General features: G+C 40.2%; 2 protein-coding genes across 5 annotated transcripts in view; one reads left to right on the top strand and one right to left on the bottom strand.

The window, feature by feature from the left end:
• dip2a (disco-interacting protein 2 homolog A) overlaps positions 1-3,587 on the top strand; it is a 90,776-nt gene extending 87,189 nt beyond the window's left edge. For all 4 annotated transcript variants that reach the window (XM_026145871.1, XM_026145870.1, XM_026145867.1 and 1 more), the window contains 5 exons: positions 53-110; positions 220-294; positions 1,016-1,190; positions 1,314-1,437; positions 1,591-3,587. In XM_026145871.1, coding sequence (XP_026001656.1) covers positions 53-110; positions 220-294; positions 1,016-1,190; positions 1,314-1,437; positions 1,591-1,843 — 685 coding nt within the window. In that variant the 3' untranslated portion in view covers positions 1,844-3,587. The remainder of the gene's footprint in view (positions 1-52; positions 111-219; positions 295-1,015; positions 1,191-1,313; positions 1,438-1,590) is intronic.
• A 1,079-nt stretch (positions 3,588-4,666) lies between these two features.
• Positions 4,667-23,946, bottom strand: LOC113008201 (sacsin-like). The gene is made up of 8 exons (XM_026145447.1): positions 23,764-23,946; positions 22,524-22,569; positions 21,909-21,996; positions 19,082-19,193; positions 17,571-17,717; positions 16,048-17,479; positions 15,775-15,863; positions 4,667-15,663 (listed from the first exon to the last, which is right to left on the bottom strand). The coding sequence occupies exons 2-8, from the start codon at positions 22,553-22,555 to the stop codon at positions 4,667-4,669; spliced, it is 12,897 nt and encodes a 4,298-aa protein (XP_026001232.1). The 5' UTR covers positions 22,556-22,569; positions 23,764-23,946.
• Between the last annotated feature and the right edge of the window lie 673 nt (positions 23,947-24,619).

Raw genomic sequence — 24,619 nt, forward strand, 5'->3', positions numbered from 1 at the left:
TGTCATATTTACAAAAACAGTGGATATGACGTTGCTCACTTTGTCTTTTCAGGGTTCGCCTGGTTGAGAGAGGGTCACCGCACAGCCTGCCACTGATGGAGTCTGGAAAGGTACGGCCTAATTTAAAACTAAGAACTGAAACACAGCAACATAGTGTGTAACGCTGCTGCTTCCAGGGCTTTTTTTGTTAATTTGAGTCCTGGCTGTCTGCTGCTGTAGATCCTCCCTGGAGTAAAAGTCATCATTGCAAACACGGAGACTAAAGGACCCTTGGGAGACTCCCATCTAGGAGAGGTGAGTTGGTTTTTAAGAGAGCAGAGCTGTCAGTCAGTCAGTCACTCTTCTGTGTGCTTAAAGGGAACCTGTTGTGCTTGTTTCCATCTCCAGATTTGGATTTGGATGATTCACAGTTTAAAATAATCCATATTTATCTTATACTAGACCTCGTTGAAGTCCCTCAGTCCATCCACTCTCTAAGGCAACCTCTAGACAATAAGAAAAACCACTTATTATTCAGTCCCCTTTAAAGCAGGGTTACAGTCGCTTTCTGCAATAACCTAAAAACATCTTAGAGTTAAGGTGTTTTGTTTTTTTATTTTTAGCAGCAGAATTCATTCAGCACAGTAGAAGCAAATGTCTATTTACATATCAGTGCTGCTTTTTAAAACATCTTGCTGAAATTTGTGTAAAAGCTACACAAAGTGACCTTTTAGGCTGAACAGCAGTTCAATGTTAATGTGATTAATTTACTTGGCTTTTGTTTTTTTTGGAACAAGTTTGCAGGGTTCTTTCAGCTTCTCCCTTATTTCAAGAGGTCACCACAACAAATAGATCTGTATGTTGATTTGGCACCGATTTTATACTTGATACCCTTTAATGGGATCAGCATGAGGAATACGCAGCTTGTGACTCATCATATTGGGTTTGTAGCGCTTCAGAACTTTGACCAGAAGAAAGAGCAAAGTGTGTGCTTCTGAATGTAACAGTCACCAATTGTAACTAATATGTGTATCAGATCTGGGTGAGCAGTCCCCACAATGCCACAGGATACTACACAGTTTATGGGGAGGAGGCGCTGCATGCTGACCACTTCAACACCAAGCTGAGCTTCGGGGACACTCAGACAGTCTGGGCAAGGACCGGCTACCTGGGCTTCCTGCGGCGCACTGAGCTGACCGATGCCAGCGGAGGTGAGTGACCAATGCTTAGTCTAACTTAAAGTCTGCAATCTTTCCACGGAAAGCTAATTTAAGTATTTTCTAGTATCAAAACGTAAACTGAACAGTCTGACTGTGGGTGTTTGTGTGTCTCAGAGCGTCACGATGCCCTCTATGTGGTGGGCTCTCTTGATGAGACTCTGGAGCTGAGGGGGATGAGGTATCACCCAATTGACATCGAGACCTCTGTTATCCGTTCTCACAAGAGCATAGCTGAATGGTGAGAAACCTACAACACCTTTAGTCGCTAGTTGTCAATATGACAACAGAGATTTATTTACTTGATCAATTTTAAAAATGACGAAGAAATATGAATTCTACATGACTTCTCTGTATTTATTTTCATCCGCCATCCTCCTCCTCCTCTCTCCAGTGCGGTGTTCACATGGACCAACCTGCTCGTGGTGGTTGTAGAACTGGAGGGATCTGAGCAGGAGGCCCTCGACCTGGTGGCCCTGGTCACCAATGTGGTCCTGGAGGAGCACTACCTCATCGTAGGGGTGGTGGTGGTGGTAGACCCCGGCGTCATCCCCATCAACTCCAGAGGGGAGAAACAACGCATGCACCTCAGAGATGGATTCCTGGCTGACCAGCTGGATCCCATATATGTGGCTTACAACATGTGAGGAGCTAATTGTGGCAGGGTTGACCCCCACTACCCTATGTGGCTTTATGACACTACAGGAGACAGCAGGACAAGCATCTACAGGGGCTTGTAGCAGTTGCAGGCTCGATCTCTGGATGGCTTCGGTTGTGCAAAAGCGATCGGCCCGCTTTTTTTTTTTCTACTCGTGCAGGAAAAATGTGAAAGAAACATGGATGCAAAACTTGGACACAAACCTCAAGCCTGTTTCTCTCAATTTCTGGTCTCAGCAAATAACTTTTTAAAGGGCATTCTTGTGTTATTGAAGTGAGTTTTGTATGTATGACAAAACCTCATCTAAACCCAGGACACCTGAGAGCGGCAGAGCAGGTGGTTACGGTATGATACAGCGGTGTGCCATTGACATAATTTATTTTGTCAATCTCAAAAATGTTGAATGTTAACTGTGTTTGCCAAACACTTGTGCCATAGAAGAGAACTGATGCCAGTACCCAAACCCTGACTCGAACGACCTCCGACACGTTTCATGTTCAGCCTCCTGCACCATTACTGGTCCAATGCTTTTCACGGGATTTGCCGCTACACCTGTAGGAGCAGCTGCACCCTGAAATGAACCCCAGATTTTTATTCTGCAGCTCAGTACAGATCAAGTTATCGCAACAATAAAGAAGCACACAGCAGCGGCGTCCGAGGAGAAGGAGGAGCAGTTCGTGTTATTTTCTTTTTCGCTCATTTGTGCTTTAGTTTGTAGTGCCAGTAGCTTCCACATAATGCTGTGGTAACTCAGTCTCATCGTTTTCTAATTCTGAAATGTGTAACAGAGTTTTATGTGAACAAAAATGCAATATGAGTGATGTGAAAGATGAATGACTGCATACAGTAAGTGCCGATCAGTCGAAGAATAACGTGCTAAACGATAAAAGCCTTAAGTATTTTTTTCAGACGTCTGTTCCAGGCCCAGCTGGAGTTTATCAGCTGTTGGATATGGGGGGGGTAAATATGCAGATGGAGGTTAGAAATAGCAAATTTCGCTCTTATCGTACCCAAAGGTTTGCATCTTTTTGGCTAAGATAAATATACTTGATCCTAACATCAGCCATTACAAACACACACTCATTCATTCCATAAATATTTTAATGTGCGTCCCTGTCAGCTGTGTCGAGTGTGTGTTTTATAGCAAAAGACTGGAAGAAGTGGGTGTGGCTTTTGTTGCAGAATGTCAGACTCATTTTGAGTGACTGAAAGTTGTTGGGTTACATTTGTCATTAAGGCAAATGTCTAATATGCTCATAACACCCTGACCTCCCATCGTATCACGTCAACTTTCTTGCTTCTTTTTTCTATGTGCACAACCCTTCAGAAACAGGCATCAGCCTGCTGTAAGTATGTACAGATTTTGTGTAAATTATTGATTGAAGGATTAGACAACAGGAAGCAGAACACAAAGACTAAATCTGGTATATATGTGAACTTCTCCCTTACAAACAGAAGGTTATTTGCAAAGGATTTTCATGTGGAAACACTGGAAGGAGACGTGAAAAGCCTTGTAGACATTTTTATGGTATGAAACAACAGCAGGATGAGGTGAAGTACACGCCAAGCACAAACAGAACACAGTTATGCTCTGGTGACGGCGGAGATGTCACAGCCTTTACAGCAAAACGTTGTTAACATATGGAAAGATGCATTTGTCTGATATATGGTTAGTTGTCATTATTTTCATAACATGATTTCATAATGAATAAAAAAAGTTCTTTTAACTTGAAGCCTTTCTCTTCATTGGTTACTGAACGTCTGATCAGTTGTTCATAAAAAGTAAACCAGGTTTTAGGAGTGATGTTAAACAGTGAAGCACTTGTTACTGTTTCTAACAGATCTGTCCAATACATAAAGGAACCTATTAGGCTTTTCCTTATTTTATCATAGTGTTACAGTGTTGGATAAAATAAATATGGCTAAGGTTTTCCACAGTGAGTGGCTTGTCTGTTATTGATCAGATCTTTGGTCTGTGACTCTCTAGATGCATTTTCTTTTATATCACATTGACATTTAAGGGTAAATATTGTTTCTAACCATCCACATGCATGTCCAGAGACATGACCAGACTTGGAAACACTTAAAGAGGGAGAATTTGGTCTGTTTAACTAATCAGACAAAAAAGTCCCAATTACATGGGAGGAGAAATGATTAAAGACATCATTTAAGGTCCTCTTCAGATCTTTCTGCTAGCAAATATTTAAAAAAAAAAAAAAAGGAAAACAAAACAAAAATTCCCCAATTGCAATGTGGATTTAAGTTTAAAGATTTTAAGTTTTTCAGAAGACAAAACTGGATACAAGTAAAAATCAGTATGCGGTAGTTATACTGTCTCTCAGCAAATAGTCATAACTTTAAAACACCAAAACTGCATATTTGCATTTACATTACAAGCATACAGTGAGTATATTGATCCAAGGCAGGTTTTTAACAAACAGTAAGAAATTCACTGAGTGACTGTTTTGATCTCAGAGAGTAGTCAACAGTGTCAACAAGACTTACAAAGAACATCTGATGTTTTCATTTTCATAACACAGAATATATCGATATCACCAATAAGCAGCTTTAAATGACAAGAATCCAAAATAAAGTAATTTAGTACTTACAATTTTCTTCAGTGTGTTTACATATACATGCACACCATAACATAATAATAAGTACTGAGTATGAGAAGTGAGACAAATAAGTAAAATAAAAGTTTTCTTTTTTCTTTCTGATGTTAAATAATATTTCAGTTTTACACTTTACATTACATTACTTTTAACATGTAGAAAACCAGTTACACTGACCAATACCTTGTTTTAAATCCTTAATTCACATATGCTTCTATTTTATTAAGGAGCTCAGATGCCTTGTTCAGTGCCAGCATTTCATTCTCTGATCTGAATTGTCCGTTTGGTATGTGAGGATATGGATGGCAGTTGGGATATTGAGTCCTTTTAGGATCCACCCCGAGTGTCTGCAGGTTTTTCACAATCTCAGGCAGATCTCTCAGTTGGAGGCTGTAGCGGGAAACTTGTGCAGCAGTGGCTGAAATTGAGCTGCTGTTGGGGCGTTGTCCATTTCTTTTATAGCATGCTGCTATGAGAGACTTTTCTACTGCTTGATGGACCTTAAACAGACACCACTCTGTGCTCCCTCCACCAGTGTCTTTGTGAGCTGCATTGAGATCGCAGCGAGCCTGTCTACACCAGCGGCTGGCCTCTTCTCTGTCTGGCCTTGGGACATTTTCATTGTGGGTCCAGAAGTTGTAGGAATGGAAACCTCTATAGCCTCTAGAGAACCTCTCTCGACTATTTCTGTGATACCTGGCCTCCTGATTCCACTCTTCATAGAAGCCTCTGAAATTTGTGTTTCTGCTTGAAAAGGTCGATCCTGCAGCTTTGGGTTTGCTGAGCTCATCAATTCGATTCTGTAAATATTTGAATGCCTCATTGGCGAGAGACTGGCAATCCGGATTTTTGTCAGGGTGCCACCTGAGGTACAGCCTCTTGATGGCTTTGTGCCTCTCCTCCTCAGGAAGCCTCCAGATCTCTGTCAAACATTTATCAATTTCCCTTTTAGCTTCCTCAACAGAGGCTGGTAAAGAATTTGTTGATGATTCAGAAGAATGTGGCACAGCTCCTGTCAGTGGTTCCAGCTCCATGCAAGTGTTTTCTTCTGGTTTTAGCGTCTTCTTCTGTGGTCCTGGCTCCATGCATTTCCTCCTTTCTGTTTTTACCTTCTTTTCTCGTTTAAACTGAAACAGATCAACACAGCTGACTTCAATGGGCTCATCTTCTCCTACTTCTATTTTGTATCTCCATGAATATCGTCCATTGTGACCAGCCAGTTCTTCAACAATAACTGCATAAATGTACTTGTCATCAATGCTGTAGCCAACATACTCCCCCTCTTCAAAGTTGTTGAGGACATTCATGTCCAAACAATCATGCCATTCTTCTGGAACCTCTGTCCCAGGGGCTGCTGGACTAAAAGAGGAACTTTCAGTTTCAGCACTGTCACGGATCTGATGTTTAGCCAAAGTTTTCCGAACATCTTGCAGATCGTCACACATGAGGAGTTGTCCCAGCACTGGAAGGTGAACCGATGCAATTCTGTTTCCTAAAAGAGCATTAATCTCTTTTGTCAGTGTCATGATGACTTCATTTATCACTTTGAGAGCCATGTCATCATTGTGCTTTAAGTAAAAGGTACACCCTTGTTGCTCTCGTTTCACAAAAACATCTGTTTCTTCATCAGTTTTGGGAAGGGGCTGTTTATCGAGCCAGAGAGCTGTTTCCAAAGTTTTGCAGCACAAAATTTGTATACTGCCAAAAGTCTTCTCACACATTTTAGTGGCATCTTCTTGTGTTATTTTGCCTTGAGAATTATCTCTAATAAGACAAATGAATCCATATTTAAAGGCTCCTGAGGAGAGATGTTTATCAAACCATCCACTAAATTCACAGCCAGTCTCAAGTTCACAAAGCTGCATCTCTGATTCCACAACTCTTTCCTCTGTGAACTCAGACAGCATCTTTGGCTGAAATTTCTGAGGCAGCAGTTGCAACAGCTGATGATGCTTGTATTTGTCGTTGCCCAAATGACATTCACTGAGTTTCTGAAGCAGCAGGAACTTGTTCTCCAGCGCTTCTTCCAACCTTTTGGTCTCAAACACTGTGTCGTTGTAGCAGAGTGTGGATGATGGGTATAATTTACCATCTACTGCAGGAAGATACAGAGTCTCAACATTTTCAAGAAGCTTCTGGTTTCCTTGAGCACTGATTAACTTAAACAACTGCTCAACAGCTCGTTTCACAGTTCTCAGCTGGTTTGAATGTAGTTTTTGTTTATCACAGGAATCAGCGTAAACTGCTGCCAAAACATTACAATATTGCTCTGCAGTAGCTTTCTTCTTCACACCAATTTTCCGAAAGAACGGTGCATACATTGCATCTTCTGGAGTAATCTTGTACAGATATGGTCTGAAGTCACGATCATAGGAGAGCGACAGACACACGTCATCAACCGTCACAAGTTTTGTGTCTTTTTCAACCAACACAACAGGAAGACCAGCCAGCTGGTTTCCTTCAAATCTTTTTGCTTGCAGGTAAGCGTACGAACTTCTGAACACTTTAGCTCGTGTTTTGATCAGCTGGTCAGTTTCACATGGTGACTGACAGATGTTTCTTATGTTACTGGTTACACAGTTTGGAGGTGGTTCTTCATGAGCTCCAACATTTTTTATCATTTTCTGAAGACCTTGTGACATAAATGGTAGGTCTATAATTGGGAGGTCTATAATTGGCATGGAGGTCCAAATCAAATCTTGATGCTCTGGATTTTTGTCAGTCAAAGAGCCTCTAATTTTCACAGTAGTTCCTTCAGCAGCAAATGGTTGGTGGTAGTTGGACAGTTCTTTTCGAATCATAACTGGAAAAATGAATTTGATGTCAGCAATGCTTTCCAGCAACCTTTCCTTGTTGTCTTTGGGATCACATGCTTTATTTAAGGCTTCCCTGAAAAGTAATGATGATTTCAGTTTCATGTCTTTGAGTCTTCTGTTAACTTTTGCTTCTGATTCCAGCTGGTATGCAAAATGTATTATCTCGTCCGCTGACACAACATGCTTCATTCCAAGTTCTCTGACCAGCTCTTTTGCTTTTTCTGTTGTGTAGTCATCTCCTTCACACAGTTCAGACCAAAATGTCTCAGGAACAAATCTCTCGTGGGGCAACATTCGTTTGTACAGCTCAACACTCTCATCAAAGTAGTATGATGCAGGCTCCAGTCTACCTTGAGAACTGCGAATCAGTTTCACCGTCTTCAGTGAGGAGATGATAATTTTTCTTTCCTTCAACGAATAATCTAGTGACAGCAACAGTTTGAGGCTGTGAAGAATCTGTGTCTCTGTGAGTTGGTGTACAGCAGGCAGAATGAACTTCATGAAATACTGCAAATCATCCAGGACCTGAATGTTGAGTGTTTCTGACAGCATGTAGTTCTCAGAGTTGTGTTTCAGAAAAATGCTGCTGTTTGTAGGTAGGTTGAACAAATCTGGAAATATGACTGAATATTTGATTTTGAGGATGAAAACCTTCTTAGGTCCATCAATCCTCACTCGTTCACCTTGTGTTGTTTCAAATATTGGTAAGGATTTAAGTTTCCTCACATACTCTTTGCTGACTTTGGACTTGGATAATCCTGATTGCAGGAACATCTGAAACTCTTTCATATCATCATTTGAAAGGTGGGAAAACTCTGAGCAATTAATGTTGTACACTTGATCCAACACTGAGCTTTCATCATCTACATCGAGAAGCTCATCTTGTAGATATGAATATATCCATCGATCCATCTCAGAGAAGAATACATGATCAGAAGTCATAAAACCAAGTTTAAAGAGGATGCCTGATATGTCTTTGTGTTTTTCTGAGGCAAAAACAACACTTGACATGTGTTTCATTGTTTGCAGGAAGTGCTTGTTGTTCAACCTTGGACACACAACAGGTAAAATGTAGCAGTTGCTGAAGAGTTTCCTTACATCACTGAGTGTAAGACTGGACTCGTCATCTCTAGATGTTGGTAGTTTAATTTCACTCATTATGAACTTCCAAAGTAATTTTAGCCACTTCAATATTTTCTCATTGGGGACATGAAGACCACTGTGTGGATCAATGTCACAGTCATAAAGAAGATGCTGAATTAATGTTTTCAGATATTTCTCTGAGCAGGGCAATGTCATATTTCTGACAAGTTTTAATCTTTGAAGAAGCTCAATGTGCCAAATGTTGATCTTATAATTTGAAAATTCATCCTTGTAGTCAAAGAAAAGATTTGCATACCTCGATATCCACTTTGGTGTTTGGGAGCTGAACATTTTCAAAACATTATCTTTCGTGAGAAGAAGTGGAAGGCCTTCGAGCAAACTGGCATTGTCCTGGGTGACCTTTTCTGAGGAGAAATCTTTTAAACAAAAACTCAGGAGCTCTGAACATCTTTTCTCATCTTTGATCAAAGTAGCACTTATGGGTAAAGGCAAATCCTCATCTGTTTGGGTTGGATCATTTAGAGGTTTTGCTCGTAGGAAAGTCTGCACAGTGGAGGGACTGACCTCTTTTACTTCAACCCCAGCAGATCTGAAACTTGTCCAAATCCTCTGCATCTTTGCGGAATAAGGAACCAGCTTCATTCCAAGATCTTCCAAAATGTTATTCAGCTGGAAATTTCCCAAGGTTGTCAAGTAAGGTGCCTCAGTTGAGTCTGTTTCACTGACATTACTCCAGTCAAAAGAGTGCTGTTTAATTTCTCTATATGTAGTTATACGTGTTATGGTCGTCATAACAGGGATTACATCAAGGCCTTTTTCTTTCAATGATCTGTATACTTCATGTATCATTTCATGCCAGTCTGGGTAAACATCTTTGGACACAGTTGGCCAAAAACACAAATATTCTGTATTGAAACATGAGTTAGTATTTTCTATTAAAGTAAGTTTTCTTACTTTCGAGAAAACTTTCTTGACTGCAATGCTGCGCCTGATGTAATGCAGGAGATCTGCATAAAGCGGAGCAATGACGTGCTGTTTCAAAGACTCATTCCAGCCTGATTTCTTACTCTTCCCATCTTCTTTCCAAAGGCTTGTCCTGGCAGAATCAACCTCAAAGTTTCCATTGACATGTACTGGCAGTCCAGTTTTCCCTGGCAAAGGAAGTGAACAAAAGGCTTCTCCTTTAAAATCCATGACGCTGGATCCCTTTGTGTTCACACGTGCAGCTAATGATGCTTGGGGAAGTTTTTCTGATAGTTTTAATTCAAAGCTGTCTTTGAAGGAGCCAAATTGTTCTGCAACAATCCACTTACTTTGTCTTTTATCTGAGGTGGAAATCACAGTTTCATAGAAAGTCTTATGCGGTGTTGCTGTTTTGTCTGATTGCAGTGCATTTTGTAGATGTTTTACAAAAGCATCTTTTTCTTCACGACTTCTTTGTGGCAGATTTTTTTCAACCTCAAAGATGGTTTTAAGTCCTCCTGAATAGTCACTGATTTCATGGACTTTGATTTTGCAGATGTTTTTCAGAAAGAGAATTAGTCCTTCAGGATCTTCAGACAGGGCAGAGCACAGTTCTTTCATGTCGCGGTCAGTGACTCCTTGCTGTGATATTTTGGAGGTATTTGCATTTGTACCCATTCTCAGAGGTAATCTGAACATGGTGCCGTCTTTAAGAGAAAATTTGTCTGGAAGAAAGGATTTGTAGACATCTACGTACATTTCTTTGAAAGTGTCAGCGAGTTTATAGCCAATGCCATATCGCTGGTTATTTGAATGATTTTCAATGTATTTTTGATTGGGGTCAGAAATGCAAAGTACTTCATCTCCTGTAAGGATCGAAGGGCAGTCAGTCAGATGGTAAACAGAGTTGAATCCAACTCCGTACTTGCCTATCTTCCCTGGGGTTCTGTGCTTTCCTCCCTCTCCCAGCTGTTGAATTCCCTTAATGTCAGCATCAGAAAACACTTTGTTGTTGAACACACAAAGTGCTGGACCCTGGAGATTGTTCCATTTCTTCCCAAATGTTTTTACTTTTCCATGTTGTCTTTTGTCCCAGATGAAGTGAATTTCTGTTGCTTCTGCATCATCAGCATTTTGAATGAGCTCTTTAAGGATATCCTTCTTTGATGGATAGGCTGAAATTATGTTTTTAATACGAACAGTCAGCTGTTCCTGCTGTTCAAAGTCAAAAGCAAATGGTGACATGTCATCAACTATGTGGTTTTCCAGAGAATGATGCCTTGTTGTTTTGATACCAAGGTGGCGAGCCATAGCTCGTGGGATATTCTCGTGACATAATGTGACACCTGAAGTGAGTGGCATCCACGGGCTGTCATTGTAAAACAGCTCATTTGCAGGTTGCAAAACTCCATGCTCATTGGGTATCAGAAAGTCATCCGTGATTTTCAATTTGGCCTCAAAAATCCCTTTGTTTAAAATTGTGAAGACAACTGAGAGATCACTCTTTGTTAGGGGCTGGTTTCCATGTTGAGCTTTTAATTCCTGCAACACAGTTAGAAACTGAGTGGTCGTGAATTGTTTTTCAACACCTATACATTTCCAGAGGTTCCTGAAGCTTGTGAAGGCAGCTGGAAGTACATGGAGATAGGGCTTTGCTTCAAATTGCCCGTTCTCAGCTGCATGATCAACATTCACAAATGTATCACCAATGAGGATGAATGGAAATGAACTTGCTTGTTGTGAAATGTAAGTGGTATTTCCAGAGTCACAGATCCACTGATCCAGACACTTATAGCACTCAAATGCTATTTTGTAAAGCATGGATCTGTCAATGGAGTGTGCTTGTTTGCTTCCTTCATGCAGCTGCTGGAGCACCACCTCTGGCTTCGGGGTGCTGTTCACGCCCAAGATCTTTAGGACTGGATCACTGTGGTGTATTTTCAAATTACTATTATTCAGCACTGGTTGTGTCATGTTAACGAGAAGGGAGCATTTGTCACTAAAAACATCAGTGGGCCTTTTAAGTGTTACATTTCCTTCCATTTTTGCATCACCAGGTGAATATGCTGGAAGAAATGCAGTTGTCCTCAGTGTTTTCCAGTGGTGAGAGTCTTTATCATAAATGTGATTCTTCATCAGTTCAAATAGACACTTCAAGTCGACAAATGCTTTCTTTTTGTCAATGCTCCAGGTTTTATTAATCGTGCCTGCTTTCTCTGTGATGTCTTCCAATGGGAGATGGTCATTTGCCATACCAAGTTCCAACAAACGCTGAATACTTTTTGGAGATCTGAAGTCATTTTCGGATCCATCCAGCAAGCGTCCCTCGTTTGGTTCAAAAAGACAGGCCAATTTCCCTGTAGGATTCACAAGTTTCCTGACATGTTGGAGCTGTCCACCCTTTGTGGGTATGCATGGATAGCAGAGCAGCAGATTGTCAATTTCTTTGATATGAAGGTCAATAGCATGCAGCACAAGGGTATCTCTACTCTTCGAGTCCATTGTAGTTAGGTTACCAAACACTGCTTCTCTGTAGAACTTCTCCCAGTTCCAGGTCCTGTTTTGTAAAACCTTTTCTAGGCCAGCCTGTTTGAAAGTATTTCTCAGCCAAAGTGGAAGAGGAACAACATGATTGGGTCCTTTTGCATATTTCTGACAAACTTGCACTGCAAGGTCACCAATCTTTTCATCATTTTCAATGCTCTCATGTAGAAATATGGCATTGTTCATTGAGAACCATTGTTCTCCATCACTAAAGAGCTCTGGACCAACAGAGTCATCAACAATGGTTGAGTAAAGTGCATCCACTAAAGGCTTGAAAGTTTCAGTCACTTTCTCTCTATCAGGCCAAAAGGTGTGATAACAGTAACTCACCAGCTGCTTATTTTCTGACATTTTCTTTAGTGCCTTGAGTACAGTAACATATGCTGTCACTACTGGATCCTGAAGGAGAGCTTTGTTCCAGTCATTTTTCACTCCAGTTTCCCACAGACCTTTTCGGTTGCTTGTCACAGCAAATGTGCCATTTACATTGACAGGAAGACCCGTGTGAATGGGAAGAGGAGGGAAGCAAAAGGCCTGTCCAACAAGATCTGTTTGTAATGTGGTGAATTTTCCAGTTTCTGGATCGTTTTGCAAAGGCACAGCAATCCCTCCAATGGGCAAAGAGAAACTGGCCTGCTTGTTTTTGTGAATGGCCATTTTAAAGGACTCATCTGTCCCAAAGCAGTTGTACAGGAGCCAGAGCTGAAGTTTAGTTTCATTAGACTGCTGACTGGATATTTTCACAATGCTGATTTTGCAGCAATTGATCACCTCTTTGCATTTACCATCAAGTTTCATTAGTGATTTCTCAGCATGACGTTGCTTGGACACACTGGTGTCATCAGGAATCTCCATTGCACTCACAGTGGTTTTGGACACAGAGAAGATGGTCTCTATTTCATTTTCTCTTGGTGGAGTTGATCCATTGTGTGGGATATTTTGGAGGGATAATGTAATGATGTTCTTTAAAAAAAGCAGATGGGTTTGTGAGTTTTTAGAAAAGAGATGTTGAAAATCAAGGATATTGGGTTTTTGATACACATTTGTGCTTATTTCTGATTTGGCAGCCTCTTCTTCACTTCGGAAAGGTAGTTTGATCAGAGTGCCTGGATAGGGTTCAGGAGGACTTTTTCTGGTAAAATTACAGTCAAAAATGTTTTCATATGATCCAAACTGACCAGGAAAACAATGAAAGAGTTGCTGTTGAGAGAGATCCAGCTTGATTCCAGGATTTGATTTATGTTTGATATGTTTTGTGAGATGAGTAACATTTGGATCAAATATGAGAAGAGTGTTGCCACTAAGGATGGAGGGGACATCTGTCACATGATACACAGTGTTGAATCCAAGTCCAAACTTTCCAATTTTTTCTGCTTTGTTTTCCTTTGAGGCTGAGCCAACTCTGACAATATTTTTCCAATCCTCGGCTGTGAACTGCTCATTATTGAAAGCCCAAAGACAAGGTCCCTGACAAAGAGCCATGTCAGGGTCAATCAGGCTTTCGGGGGCATCTCTGTGTACTCTGAAATCCACCAAGAACTTGCAAACATCTGCCCCAGCGTCCTCTGCATTCTGGATGAGCTCTTTGAAGATGTCACTGTCTTCATCGTACTCTTTAAGAATGTTTTTTAATCTCATTGTTATTGGTTCAGATTGTCCACACTGCTCTATTCCTATCTCCTCTGGATCAAGGATGTGGGTACTGAGAAAACGAATTTCCAGCCATTCAGCCGCTGCTTTTGGGATTTCCTCATGTATGACATAAATTTCCTCTTCTCTGCAGTTTAGTTCTTTCAGTCCATTTTTGCTTACATCACAGAAAAGAGCTGTTGATCGTGGTTTAAGGGTAAATTTTCCTCCATCAGCAATGACTGGCACTGGGATGTCATCCTGAACTGTTTTCTTCTCTTTCCAGAGCCAGTTGAGAATTTCTATTGACACTTTGACCTCTGAGGAACTTGCAAATGGCGGTTGTCTTGCTTCAATTGTTTGCTGGATGGAGTACAGAATGCCCAAAATGTCTTCATTGGAAAGTACTTTTCTCAGGCCAAACCTCTGGAACAATGTTCTGTATGGCAAAAATTCATTTGGCACCTTCCCAATGTAAGAACTCAGATCTAGATTATTTGGGTATTCAAGAACCAGATCCTGGGGTGCAACAAACTGGTTCTGGGCCCATAGCCAACATGTCTCATTGCCCATCATTGTAACAAATACAGAGACATTGTCTTGCATGTGTTTGTAAATGCTGTGCAGCTGTCTTTTGAAGTCTACATCTGTGTCAGGATTAACCATTTCCAGTGCTTTTGATTTCAAGACTGACAGATTCTCAGTCACTTTTTCAGGTGGTGGTAGGTCTTTGAGACCAAGTCTGTTGCTAACTCTGTCACTGAGCTTACCTGTTAGTGGCATTACATGTCCAACAATGTCCTTATACACAGAATGTCTTATTTCATTTGGGCAAAACAAACAATACTTCTGAGATTTATCACTGAATTGTTTCTCACTTCCAGGTTGTTCACATGGGATCCATTTAAGCATTTTGAGGCAATGAAGCGGTTTGTGAGAAAACTTTGTCAGTAGATCATTACTTTCCAACATTTCCAACAGAACCTGAGCTCTTCTTAGGGCCTCGGTTTGTGAGTTCATGCACAGTTTGTCAGTCAGCGTGGCAGCATGTAGCAAATGTTCAGGTGAGACATCCATCTCTTTATTCAGTAATCCGATTTCTGTTAAGCTTTCCAGCATCTGCAGTGAATGAGTGTATGAAGGCGGTGGAAAGAAGTCTGACTCAAAGATGACTTTAAAAGTCTGAATTCTTGGATCAAAAAAGTCAGATGCCTTTTTCAGCTGTCCATTCACCTCAATGAAGCTCAAGTCCTTACAGCTACATTTCAGGGATTCGTTTTGTGAGAAAAGCACCTTACCATGCTGTAAAATCCAAGTCATTGTTTTGTTAGTGTTGTCACTGCTGCAAGTGCCTTTCCTTATGCTGTCAACAAGAACATTGGCTGCTTCGGCGGTGTCCAAGAGATGAACTTTGAGCAGCTGTAACAGTCTGCGGTCAGTCTCAGTAGAACACTGGATTATGGAATCAGGCATAGGGAGCTCTGTTGGTACTGTTAGGCCTGAGATCAGAAGCACAGCTTGTTTTGATTGAGCTGCAACACTGAATCCTTTCATGGTTTGAAACAAAGGCAACCTCAAGAGAAAATCTTTCTCTGTTTTTGAGAGAGAATCCAGATAAGAAAGATAATCTTTTAGTTCATTGTGTGCTGTGTGAGAGGCGGATTTGAGTTCTGTGACAAGATGCTGGAAATCTAAATTCATCAGGACCTTCAAAACACTCCTTGGAGATGGGCACAGCACATATGAGTCAAGGTCTACATGCTTGAGCCACTCATTTCCTCTCACCACTGTGCCACCAACTTTGTTCACCAGCTGAGCTATTCGGTCTGGCAAACTCAGCTGTTTACTTTTCTGAAAGATCAGGGTTGTGCTCTGCTGTAGTTTTGCTACTGATACAGTCTGACTGCCAGACAGAGGACTAACTGGTATTAGAGGTATGTCAGTGAAAGGACTTAACTCATTAAAATGACTGTTGAGAAACCTCCAGAATTCTTGGAACCAGTCTAAAGGTGGATGCTGACTGTTGTTGTTGTCCCATGCAACAAGGTTCTTCCCTGTCTGCTTACAGTCTGGTGGCAAATATCGTCTTGCATATTCAGCCAAATGGGATGCATCAATGTTGGTGACCTTGAAGAAATCTGAAGAGCAGATTAAAAAGATTTTTTTTTAAAGTTAAGAATAAATGTGTGTGCTAAAATGTGTAGCTGTGTACAAATGACTCTGTATTGTTTAAAATTACTTTCACTTACTTCTTCTGGCCAGTTCTTTCAGATGTGCACTGCAGGCTGGAGTCAGATCATGTGGGATGAAGAAGGGTTTACAGAATGGCAGCAAGACTCTATAAAAAAGTGCAATGGATTATGTGGATCAAACTGTTAGGAGTTCATTCAGTATAGAAATATTCCTGAACCTTCCAAATATTCAGTTACAATCATTATGTGAATAACACATAAAAATGGCAACTTTAGTCATAATGAATATAACATTTATTTTAAATTTTGATAGATGTATGGAAACCCTACCTTGGAAATTCATGGCTGTCAATCAAAGCAGTGTCTTCCTCTCTGTATGTGAAATATCTGAAAGAGCCATCACTGAGTGGAAGGAGGTGAAGACCCTCAAGTTCTTTGTATTGTTCATCACCTAAAATGTACTCCAAAAGACTGAGTTTGTCATCTTTAGTGATGTTATCCACACCGGTCCTGTGGAGAATGGCCCTGAGGAATGCTGGAGTCACATGTTTTAGGGTAGAAGGGTTTGGGTAGGCCTCATGTATAGCCTTTGCAACACTAGCTGGTAAAGTGACAAGATTTTCTCCACATGACACTAAAGTCCTTTTAATGGCAGACAATATGTTGGTGCTTGTTGGGCCATTGCAGGGGAAAACAGCTTCTGATGGAGAGATAAACTGTCTTTCATCTTTAGCAAGAGAGAGGATGGGCACGTTCTGTCTGAATAAGTGATGAAAAACATCCAGAGTGAGAGCATGCCATTTTTCTTTGTGTTGTATCTGAGTGAGATCTGGCCACAGATTGTACACAGAGGAAACAGGGAGGATAGATTTTTGGGCAAGTTTAATGGCATCTTGAATGATCTTGATGTATGCTTGTGGAAACACCTTCTTCATCAGCATTTCATTCCACAAAGCATGTTCATCATGTCTCTGGTCTTCCTCTTGCCATTTGATGTGTCTTCTATTGTCTGTGAGGCCAAAGCATGCATTGACATAAACTGGGAGTCCTGTCTTATTGGATTCATTGTTTGGAAGGGGGAGAAAGCAGCTCAGTCTGCTCTGGCTACAGTCTCTCTTCTCACCACAGGGGAATGCCAGGTCAACTTGAGGTAAAAAGCTCAACTTCTTTGTAAGCAAATCAAGATCTTCTGCAACGCCCTCTTTCATGGTACATGTTGTCAGAAGCCACTTTGTCTCTTTTTGGTCTTTTGAACTCACAGTTATAACTTTGAACCTTGTTAGACCCTCAGTGATTGACTCCTCTTCTGGCTCTAAAACATCATCTGTGGGGACTGAAGATTTCACTTCAAGTCTGGTGTTAACAGCTCCATCTTCACTAATATGTAACAAGGACACAGAGGTGACATTTTTCAAGAAGAGGAGGCTCAAATCTGCATCTGCAATGAAGCTATCAAAAAGCTCAACCACTTTATCTGAGTCATACAGATTATCAGAAATCTCTGATGCTTCATTGCGTAAAGGAAATCTAAAAATTGTCCCACTGAAGTGCTGATCCTCCATGACAACTTTTGACCATCCATGTTCACATACAAGTGAGACTATATCTCTAAATGGTTGGAACTGATGATGCATATTCAGCAGAACTTCTTGGTCTTCAGAATCATCCAAAGACCACCGAAACCCTCCATTTCTCTCTCCAAATATTTTTTCTTGGGGATCCATCATGCCAAGGTGGCCTGAACTGAATATACTTGGCACATCTATGAACAAAGTAAAAATATGTTACTGCTAACTGTTTATCTTTTCAAAAATTACTACTCATATCTGTGATCTAACTACACATAGTTTCACCTGTTATGTGGTAAACAGAGTTGAAGCCGATTCCAAACCTTCCCACTCTGTTTGGGTCATCACGCTTTACACTCCTTCCAGCCATCTGAATTCCTTCCCAGTCTTCATCAGTGAATGCGGCATTGTTGTAGGTATAGAGAGCAGGACCTTCGTAAAAACATAACAAACTCAAGGCTTATGCTTTAGGTATCTATGTGTTAGTGACACATTCTCTGGAATCTCTATACCAACGTGCACTGAATGAGATTTTTCCAGAAAGGAAATCAGAAGACAGGAGACACTTTTCAGTTGCTATGCAAATGGATTTTATGTAGAACACTTTGAGTGTAACGGTAACTAGAGACAATATTAACAGTGACTATCCTAAATCTTCTCTCTTGATCTGCATATTATAATTAAGCTGAAAGCTCCATTGTTGAAAAATGAAGCCAGTTTTAAAAACTGCAGTGCTGTGATCAGCTGAGGTTTGCTCCAAAAGTAAAATGCTCAACAACCTTGTGCAAGTTTAAACTGTGTTAAGGGTGAGGGCTGCATGAACATACATATAAAACTATTTGGCTGTTTAATTAAGTGAGTACATTTGGTTTTCACTAGTCAACATTCATTATCATAGTGAATTACAGTGCCAGTAGCTTGTTAACAAGTAGTTTTTACTTTGCAAGGCTCTGCCTTTCAGACAAACATGGAATTAAGTGAGTGTGGGAATTTGTTAGGAAGCAGGAGCTATATTATTTAATGATGCTGTAAATGCACATAGGTTATTCATGTTTTCTTATATGACCAATGCCTTTAAGTGAAGCACATTAACAGTGATAACGTTGGTCTCTGAAAGCACAAATATCCAAGAAAGCACAGAAAATATAGACTAAGAAAATGTAATCTGTCCTGTTATGCACCACCTGAGACATGAAAGAATATAAGCAACCTAAGACCCACTATTACTACTATTAAAAAATTATACAATAGAAAATAAATAAATAAAATGAGAAAATTTTTGTACTTGTTTTTCCAATCAGTTGTTGTTGGAAATCTAGTTTTTCCAGGGCCTTGGACAGCTTGAATAAACAATGATGGTGACAGCCAAAATTCCAAAGCTGAGGATTCAGAACTGCAGTCCCACCATGTGACATCACATATTTTATGTAGTCTACAATCAGAATCCAGTTTTATAGGGCTTTCTAAAAACAGCCACCTAGGAAATGTTTGATAATGTGGAAAAATATGGGGAAAAACATCCACACACTATACTTTGGGAGAAATTACACACTGAAACAAGCAGAACCTGCTACTTTTAGCTGCTCCTTTAGTCACAAGGGATTGCCACAGTGAGTAGCTCCACTTTTTGACGTGACCCCCAAAGGAAGCAGAATGTTAAATAAAAACAAACCAAAAAGTTCCCAGCAAACCCGGACAGACATTCTTAACTGGAGATGTATTGGCTCTATTTATTACTTTTAAATGTAAATAAATAATAGTTTTTGTGAAATATATTTCTTTTATTCAGTGAATACCTTGGTATGTCTCCAGTTCTTCAGTCCAAAGGCTTTCAGTCCCATAGCTTCGCTCGTCATGGATGAAAAACACTTCTGTGGCTCGAGCATCATCTGCATTTTGAATCAGCTCCTGTTGACAAATAAAAACAACCTTGAGCAGAAAATGGCAGTACAACGCTGCCACTGACACAGTTCTGCACAGAAAGCTGGTAGATCTTTCTCACAGCAAGTATGTCTACAGAGGAAAAACAAAAAAGGGTCCATTTCAGTCTAACTCAGACTCACTGGACACTGTAGTCCAAAGTGTCCAGTCAGAGTATATGATGTAGTCATTCTTGTTCTTTAGCATACAATGGCAAAAATGTTTTAAGCTTCAAAAATGGTCAATAATTGTGTAAATTTAACTCTGTGGTAAAACTGATGAATTGTACTGCATTATATTTTTAATATTTTGTCTGATAAAATGCCAGCTCAGTATGGTCGGTTGCAAAAAAGCAAAAATTTGCAGGCTCTTATCATTTGCAAGCAGCACAAAATCTGGGAGATTTCTGTGAATTACAACCATATTTTAGTTACACCTCCACCAACATCCATGTTTCCATTTTGCCAATTAAATAGAGCTTTTTCTAATCTGAGCTGATGGTCTAAGGACAGAGTCAGTACATATTATGAAGCTCATTGTTTTATATTTTGGATTTGTCACAATGTTATGTAGAAATAAATGACATTTTCATTAAATGTAGAAATAATTGTTGTTCTTGTTCTTCTGTGTTCACACAATTAATGTGTAGGTTCACTTTCAAATGTTTTTAATGGGTGAAAGGTCCATACTGCAGGCAGGCGAGTTCAGCAGCTGGACTCTTCTACTGTGAAAACATGCTGTTGTACTAGATGCAGTACGGAGTTTAGGATTATCTTTCTAAAATATTCAAGGCCTGCCCTGCAAAAGAAATTACCTCATTGAGAACATTTTGCTCTAAAACCTGTGTATACCTTTCAGCATTGATGGTGCCTTTAGATATGCAAGCTGCGAATTCCATAGGCACTAATGCACCCCCATACCATCAGACATGCATAGTGATGATAATATGCCATATGGGCCCTCTTCTATTCACTCTGGCAGATGATCCATCCATCCATCCATCCTTCCTTCCTTCCTTCCTTCCTTCCTTCCTTCCTTCCTTCCTTCCTTCCTTCCTTCCTCCCTCCCGGTGGGACATGCCCAGGACACCTCACCCATGAGGCGCCCAGGAGGCATCCTTGTCAAATGTCTGAACCACCTCAACTGGCACCTTTCAATGTGGAGGAGCAGCAGCTCTACTCTGAGCCCCTCCCAGACGGCTATCTCTTAGGAAGAGGCCAGCCACACTTCAGAGGAAGCTCATTTCAGCCGCTTGTATCCGCGATCTTGGATCACTACCCACAGTTCATGACCATAGGTGAGGGTAGAGACGTAGATCAACCGGTAAATTGAGAGCTTTGCTTTTACACTCAGCTCTCTCTTCACCATGATGGACTGGTACAGCATCCGCATCACTGCATCCGCAGCACCAATCCGTCTGTCGATCTCCAGCTCCCTTCTCCCGTCGCTCGTGAACAAGACCCCGAGATACTTAAACTCCTCCACTTGGGGCAGGAACTCGTCCCTGTCCTGACCTGGGAGCGGGCACTCTACCCTGTTCTGGCTGAGAACCATGACCTCAGATTTGGAGGTGCTGATTCTCATTCCCACTGCTTCACACTTAGCTGCGAGCTGGACGCCATCACTCGAAGAAGCCAACTGAACCACATCAAAAACCACAGCAAAAAGCAGAGATGAGATTCTGAGACCACCTCTGTCACCTTCTGAGACAAAGCCTTCCGCCACTTGGCTGGGCCTAGAACTTCGGTCCGTAAAAATTATGAACAGAATCGGTGACAAAGGGCAGCCCTGGCAGCCCATCACCCTCCGGGAGCAACTCCGGCTTATTGCCGGCTATGCGGAACAAGCTCTTGCAATAGTTGTATACCCGTCTATGTTTGTAAAAAATAAATACAATTTTGAGTTTTCTGTCTAGACTACAGAATAGGTTTTCACTTTTCTTCAGTCCATTTTAAACAAGCTTTAGCTCTGAGAAGATTGTGGCCTTTCTGAATCGTATTGACATATGGCTTTTTCTTTGCAAGCTACAGCTTTAACCCACATTTGTGGATGGCACTGTGACCTGTGTTCACAAACAGTGATTTGTGGAAGTGTTCTGGAGCTAATGCAGTGGTTTGCATGAGAGAATCATGCCTGTTTTGCAGAACTGCCTGAGGCCTTGAAAATCCTGTGTGGCTGTGGTACTGACTTTTGGCCTTATCTCTTGCACACAGAGATTTCTCCAGATTCTCTGAATCTATATACAGTAGATGATGAAATAATCAAAATCTGCACAATTTTGCATTGAGGAATATTATTCTGACACTATGTCTACAACTTGTAGACATGTTTTTTTCTTTACAGATTGGTGAACCTCTGCCCCTTCACTTGTCTCTGTCCAATCATGTTACTGACTTTTTACCAGTTAACCTCATTAAATGTTGCCCCGTCCCAACTTATTCAACCATGTTGATTTCACCAAATCCAAAATGAGACAATTTTTTTCATGAAATAATAAAATGTCTCAGTTTAAATTTTTACTGTTTTCAGTTGTTCCATTGTTAATCATTTTTATGTTTGTGAGAACTGCAAAATGTAGTAAATCTCATAAACCCGTCGCTTTCTATTGTCATTTACATTTTATTATTGTTATTATTATTTGCACAGCATCCCAATATTACCTAAAGTAACTGTTGTGTGTTTTTGTTACATCATTACACCAACCTTCAAAATTTGTCCACCATCTGGATATCGCCGTAGAATATCTTTCAGATAGTCAATGATGGGTGGTGCTGTGGCCCCGAAGGAAGTCCTAAACAAAGTAAAAGCATTAAACACAAAGAAACTAGAGTCTGAAGGCAAATTAAAACCATGTTGGTCCTGCTGATGCAATGTTAGTAAGGATAAGGTTGAGAGCTAAGTTAGCAAAGCACATGCACGTATTTGACTATTTGACTGATATTGTTAGAGATGAGGTTCTTTACTTTAAATTAAATAGAATCATCTTTATGAAATTAGACAAAAATTAATATTTAATTAAAAAGAGACACTAAAGTCGAGTATAAAAATAATTTTGGCCATCTGGTTTCAAAATGTTTACTTCATGTATAGATTCCACACATTTGCTTTAATGCTGAAAACATATTTATTCCCTAATTTATTTTGACCACAGGAAACTGACTAGTAGTTAGTAATGATATCAATAAAGAATCTGATCTTTAAGCAGAATCAAAAACGGCATTAGTGCCCAAATCCTATTAATATAATGTCTACTCAAGATGTAGGAGAACAGTTACTGCCTCCTACTGCTTACAGTATATTAAAAAGAAAGCAATTCACCGGACTTTCTTCTTTGCCTTTGGATTCACCATGCCAGAACGGGTTCCTGTATGAAATTCAGAAAATTGTGACATGTGTTACAGCAGTGCAAACTTACTGTCCCGCTTTTAGTTTTAAGGTTTTACATATCTGGATGTAAATAAAAAAAAACACATGAACTATGGGGCTTAATGGGTTTTAAAAATAGGTCAATAAAACCTCAGATGAACATCTAAACGTGACATATTACACCGTGTCATTATTTATTTAACAAAAATGAAATCAAAATGCAGAAGCAGTGCATAAAAACTCAAATACACACACACTGCTTCTGCAGTACTTACTGAAGTAAGTAAGTTCCATGAACTGGAAAGTGATTAATGGCATTAATAGCAAAACATTCAGGACAGCTGCCATTCTTCCCCAGGAATGGACCTCCACCAAAGTGGAGAAGTTTGGCCATAAGGAACAGAGCTACAAACGCAGCATTATTGTAGAAAGTAGATTAGGATGAATTATTTCTGTTTCAAGTATTGCATGCTTTTGTTTGCTTATTCTTTTTAATGTGTGATGTAGTAGACCACACTCATGTGGGAAAGGAGACTGTACTCCTCTAGATCAGATGACTGAGATAATTGTGTGATGATAGCAAAGGTTTAACAATTTAGAAACACGTGCAAACCTTTTGCTTAGTTTACAAATTACGTTTATAGTGCTCTCTTTAAACCTCAGAAAATATAAATGTGAAACAAATCTTTGAACTATGAGTCATTCAAGGTTTTATTTCTTGTTTTGTTCTGATCATTTTGCTGAGTAACAGTGTATTGCACAAGGAAACGATCAATAATTCAAGTGTTTAAGTGACTTAGCCTGAATCTAGATGATCTTACGATTTAGCTACTTCACCCACCTCTCAAACAGACTAAACAGCTACAGTACCAGGGCTGTGGTTGATGATGCACACTGAAATTGTGCTTGTGAGCTCTCTTTGTTCACTTTGTTGCTTCCAAAGCATTTGTACTTTGGAATTAAACAACAACAAAGCAGCAAATACAATTAAACACAGTCTAAATAAGATCATCTGTATATAATTTGACAAAAGTGTATAAAATATTTTTTTTAAACTTAGTAAATTAACAAATAAAGATTTTCTCTATTATGTGATCACAGTGTTTAAAATAGCAAAAACACTTTTTTGTTATTAATTAGCTAGTAGCCTACCTAAATACGCCAATAAAACAAATAAATACAATCACAGTACCTCAGTCATGCCAGTGCAGGCTCCTATCAGTGCCAGGGAAAGTAGTGATGCTGCATCAGTCTGCTGTATATAAAGGCTGCTGATGTCCAATCACAGCAACTAACGCCGGTCTTTTTTTCTCTTCCGAGTTCCGTCATCTCGTTAGAAACGAAACTGACTGAAACAGAAGCAGCAGATTTTCCTCTGAGACTGAATTTCCTCTGATGTCCTGGAAGAAACGAAACTTTCGGAGGAAAGTTGCCCCGCATCCCGCATCATCCAGCTGCCTCCTAGCTAGATGATGATGATGCAGGAAATCAGAGGAAATGCGACTTACGCTGTTATTTCACTCTGTTCATCCTTCCTAAGAAATGTACTTGAAGATAGGTATTTATCTTACAAACGTAGTAAAATCCCCACATGAACAATCTTTGCATCCTCAAATGTACAATAGAATAGTTGGTTGGCTACAAAGTAAGCTAGTACACCTGCTTTAAAATTTGCATGTCTCTTATGGTGGCCTGTTTGACCCATAAAGGGCGTAATTGGATGAGTCAGTGCAATCATAATTGATATAAAATAGCAAAAAACTATTGATGGAAAAGGAAACATGACTTATTGTTTATTTAAAACAGTAATAAACCTGTAGGTTAGTAAGCAGAGGAGGCATGGTTATAAAAGAGTGCCAGTCTCTCCAAAAATCAGCATAACTGTGTAAAAAAATAAAGATTATGTCATGTTTCTCTTTCAGATGCTCTCATCATCTGTAGGACAGTGAAAACCCCTCCCCTGCTGCTGTGGGTTCAGATGGCACCATGCTGGATAACACAGTGATCAAGTAGAGCAGCGGTCTGCTCAGACTGTTGGTGTAGTTCTC

The sequence above is a fragment of the Astatotilapia calliptera genome, chromosome 16 (assembly GCF_900246225.1).
Source record: "Astatotilapia calliptera chromosome 16, fAstCal1.2, whole genome shotgun sequence".
Classification (NCBI taxonomy): domain Eukaryota; kingdom Metazoa; phylum Chordata; class Actinopteri; order Cichliformes; family Cichlidae; genus Astatotilapia; species Astatotilapia calliptera.

What these genes read in the sequence shown, in the direction of transcription:
- LOC113008201 (XM_026145447.1), bottom strand. Translation starts at nt 22,555, where the DNA reads ATGGTGAATCCAAAGGCAAAGAAGAAAGTCCG. An exon ending in AAGGCAAAGAAGAAAGTCCG is followed by an intron (nt 21,997 to 22,523) that starts GTGAATTGCTTT and finishes TACTTTGTTTAG; the next exon opens with GACTTCCTTCGGGGCCACAG. An exon ending in GAAAGAACTGGCCAGAAGAA is followed by an intron (nt 15,664 to 15,774) that starts GTAAGTGAAAGT and finishes TCTGCTCTTCAG; the next exon opens with ATTTCTTCAAGGTCACCAAC.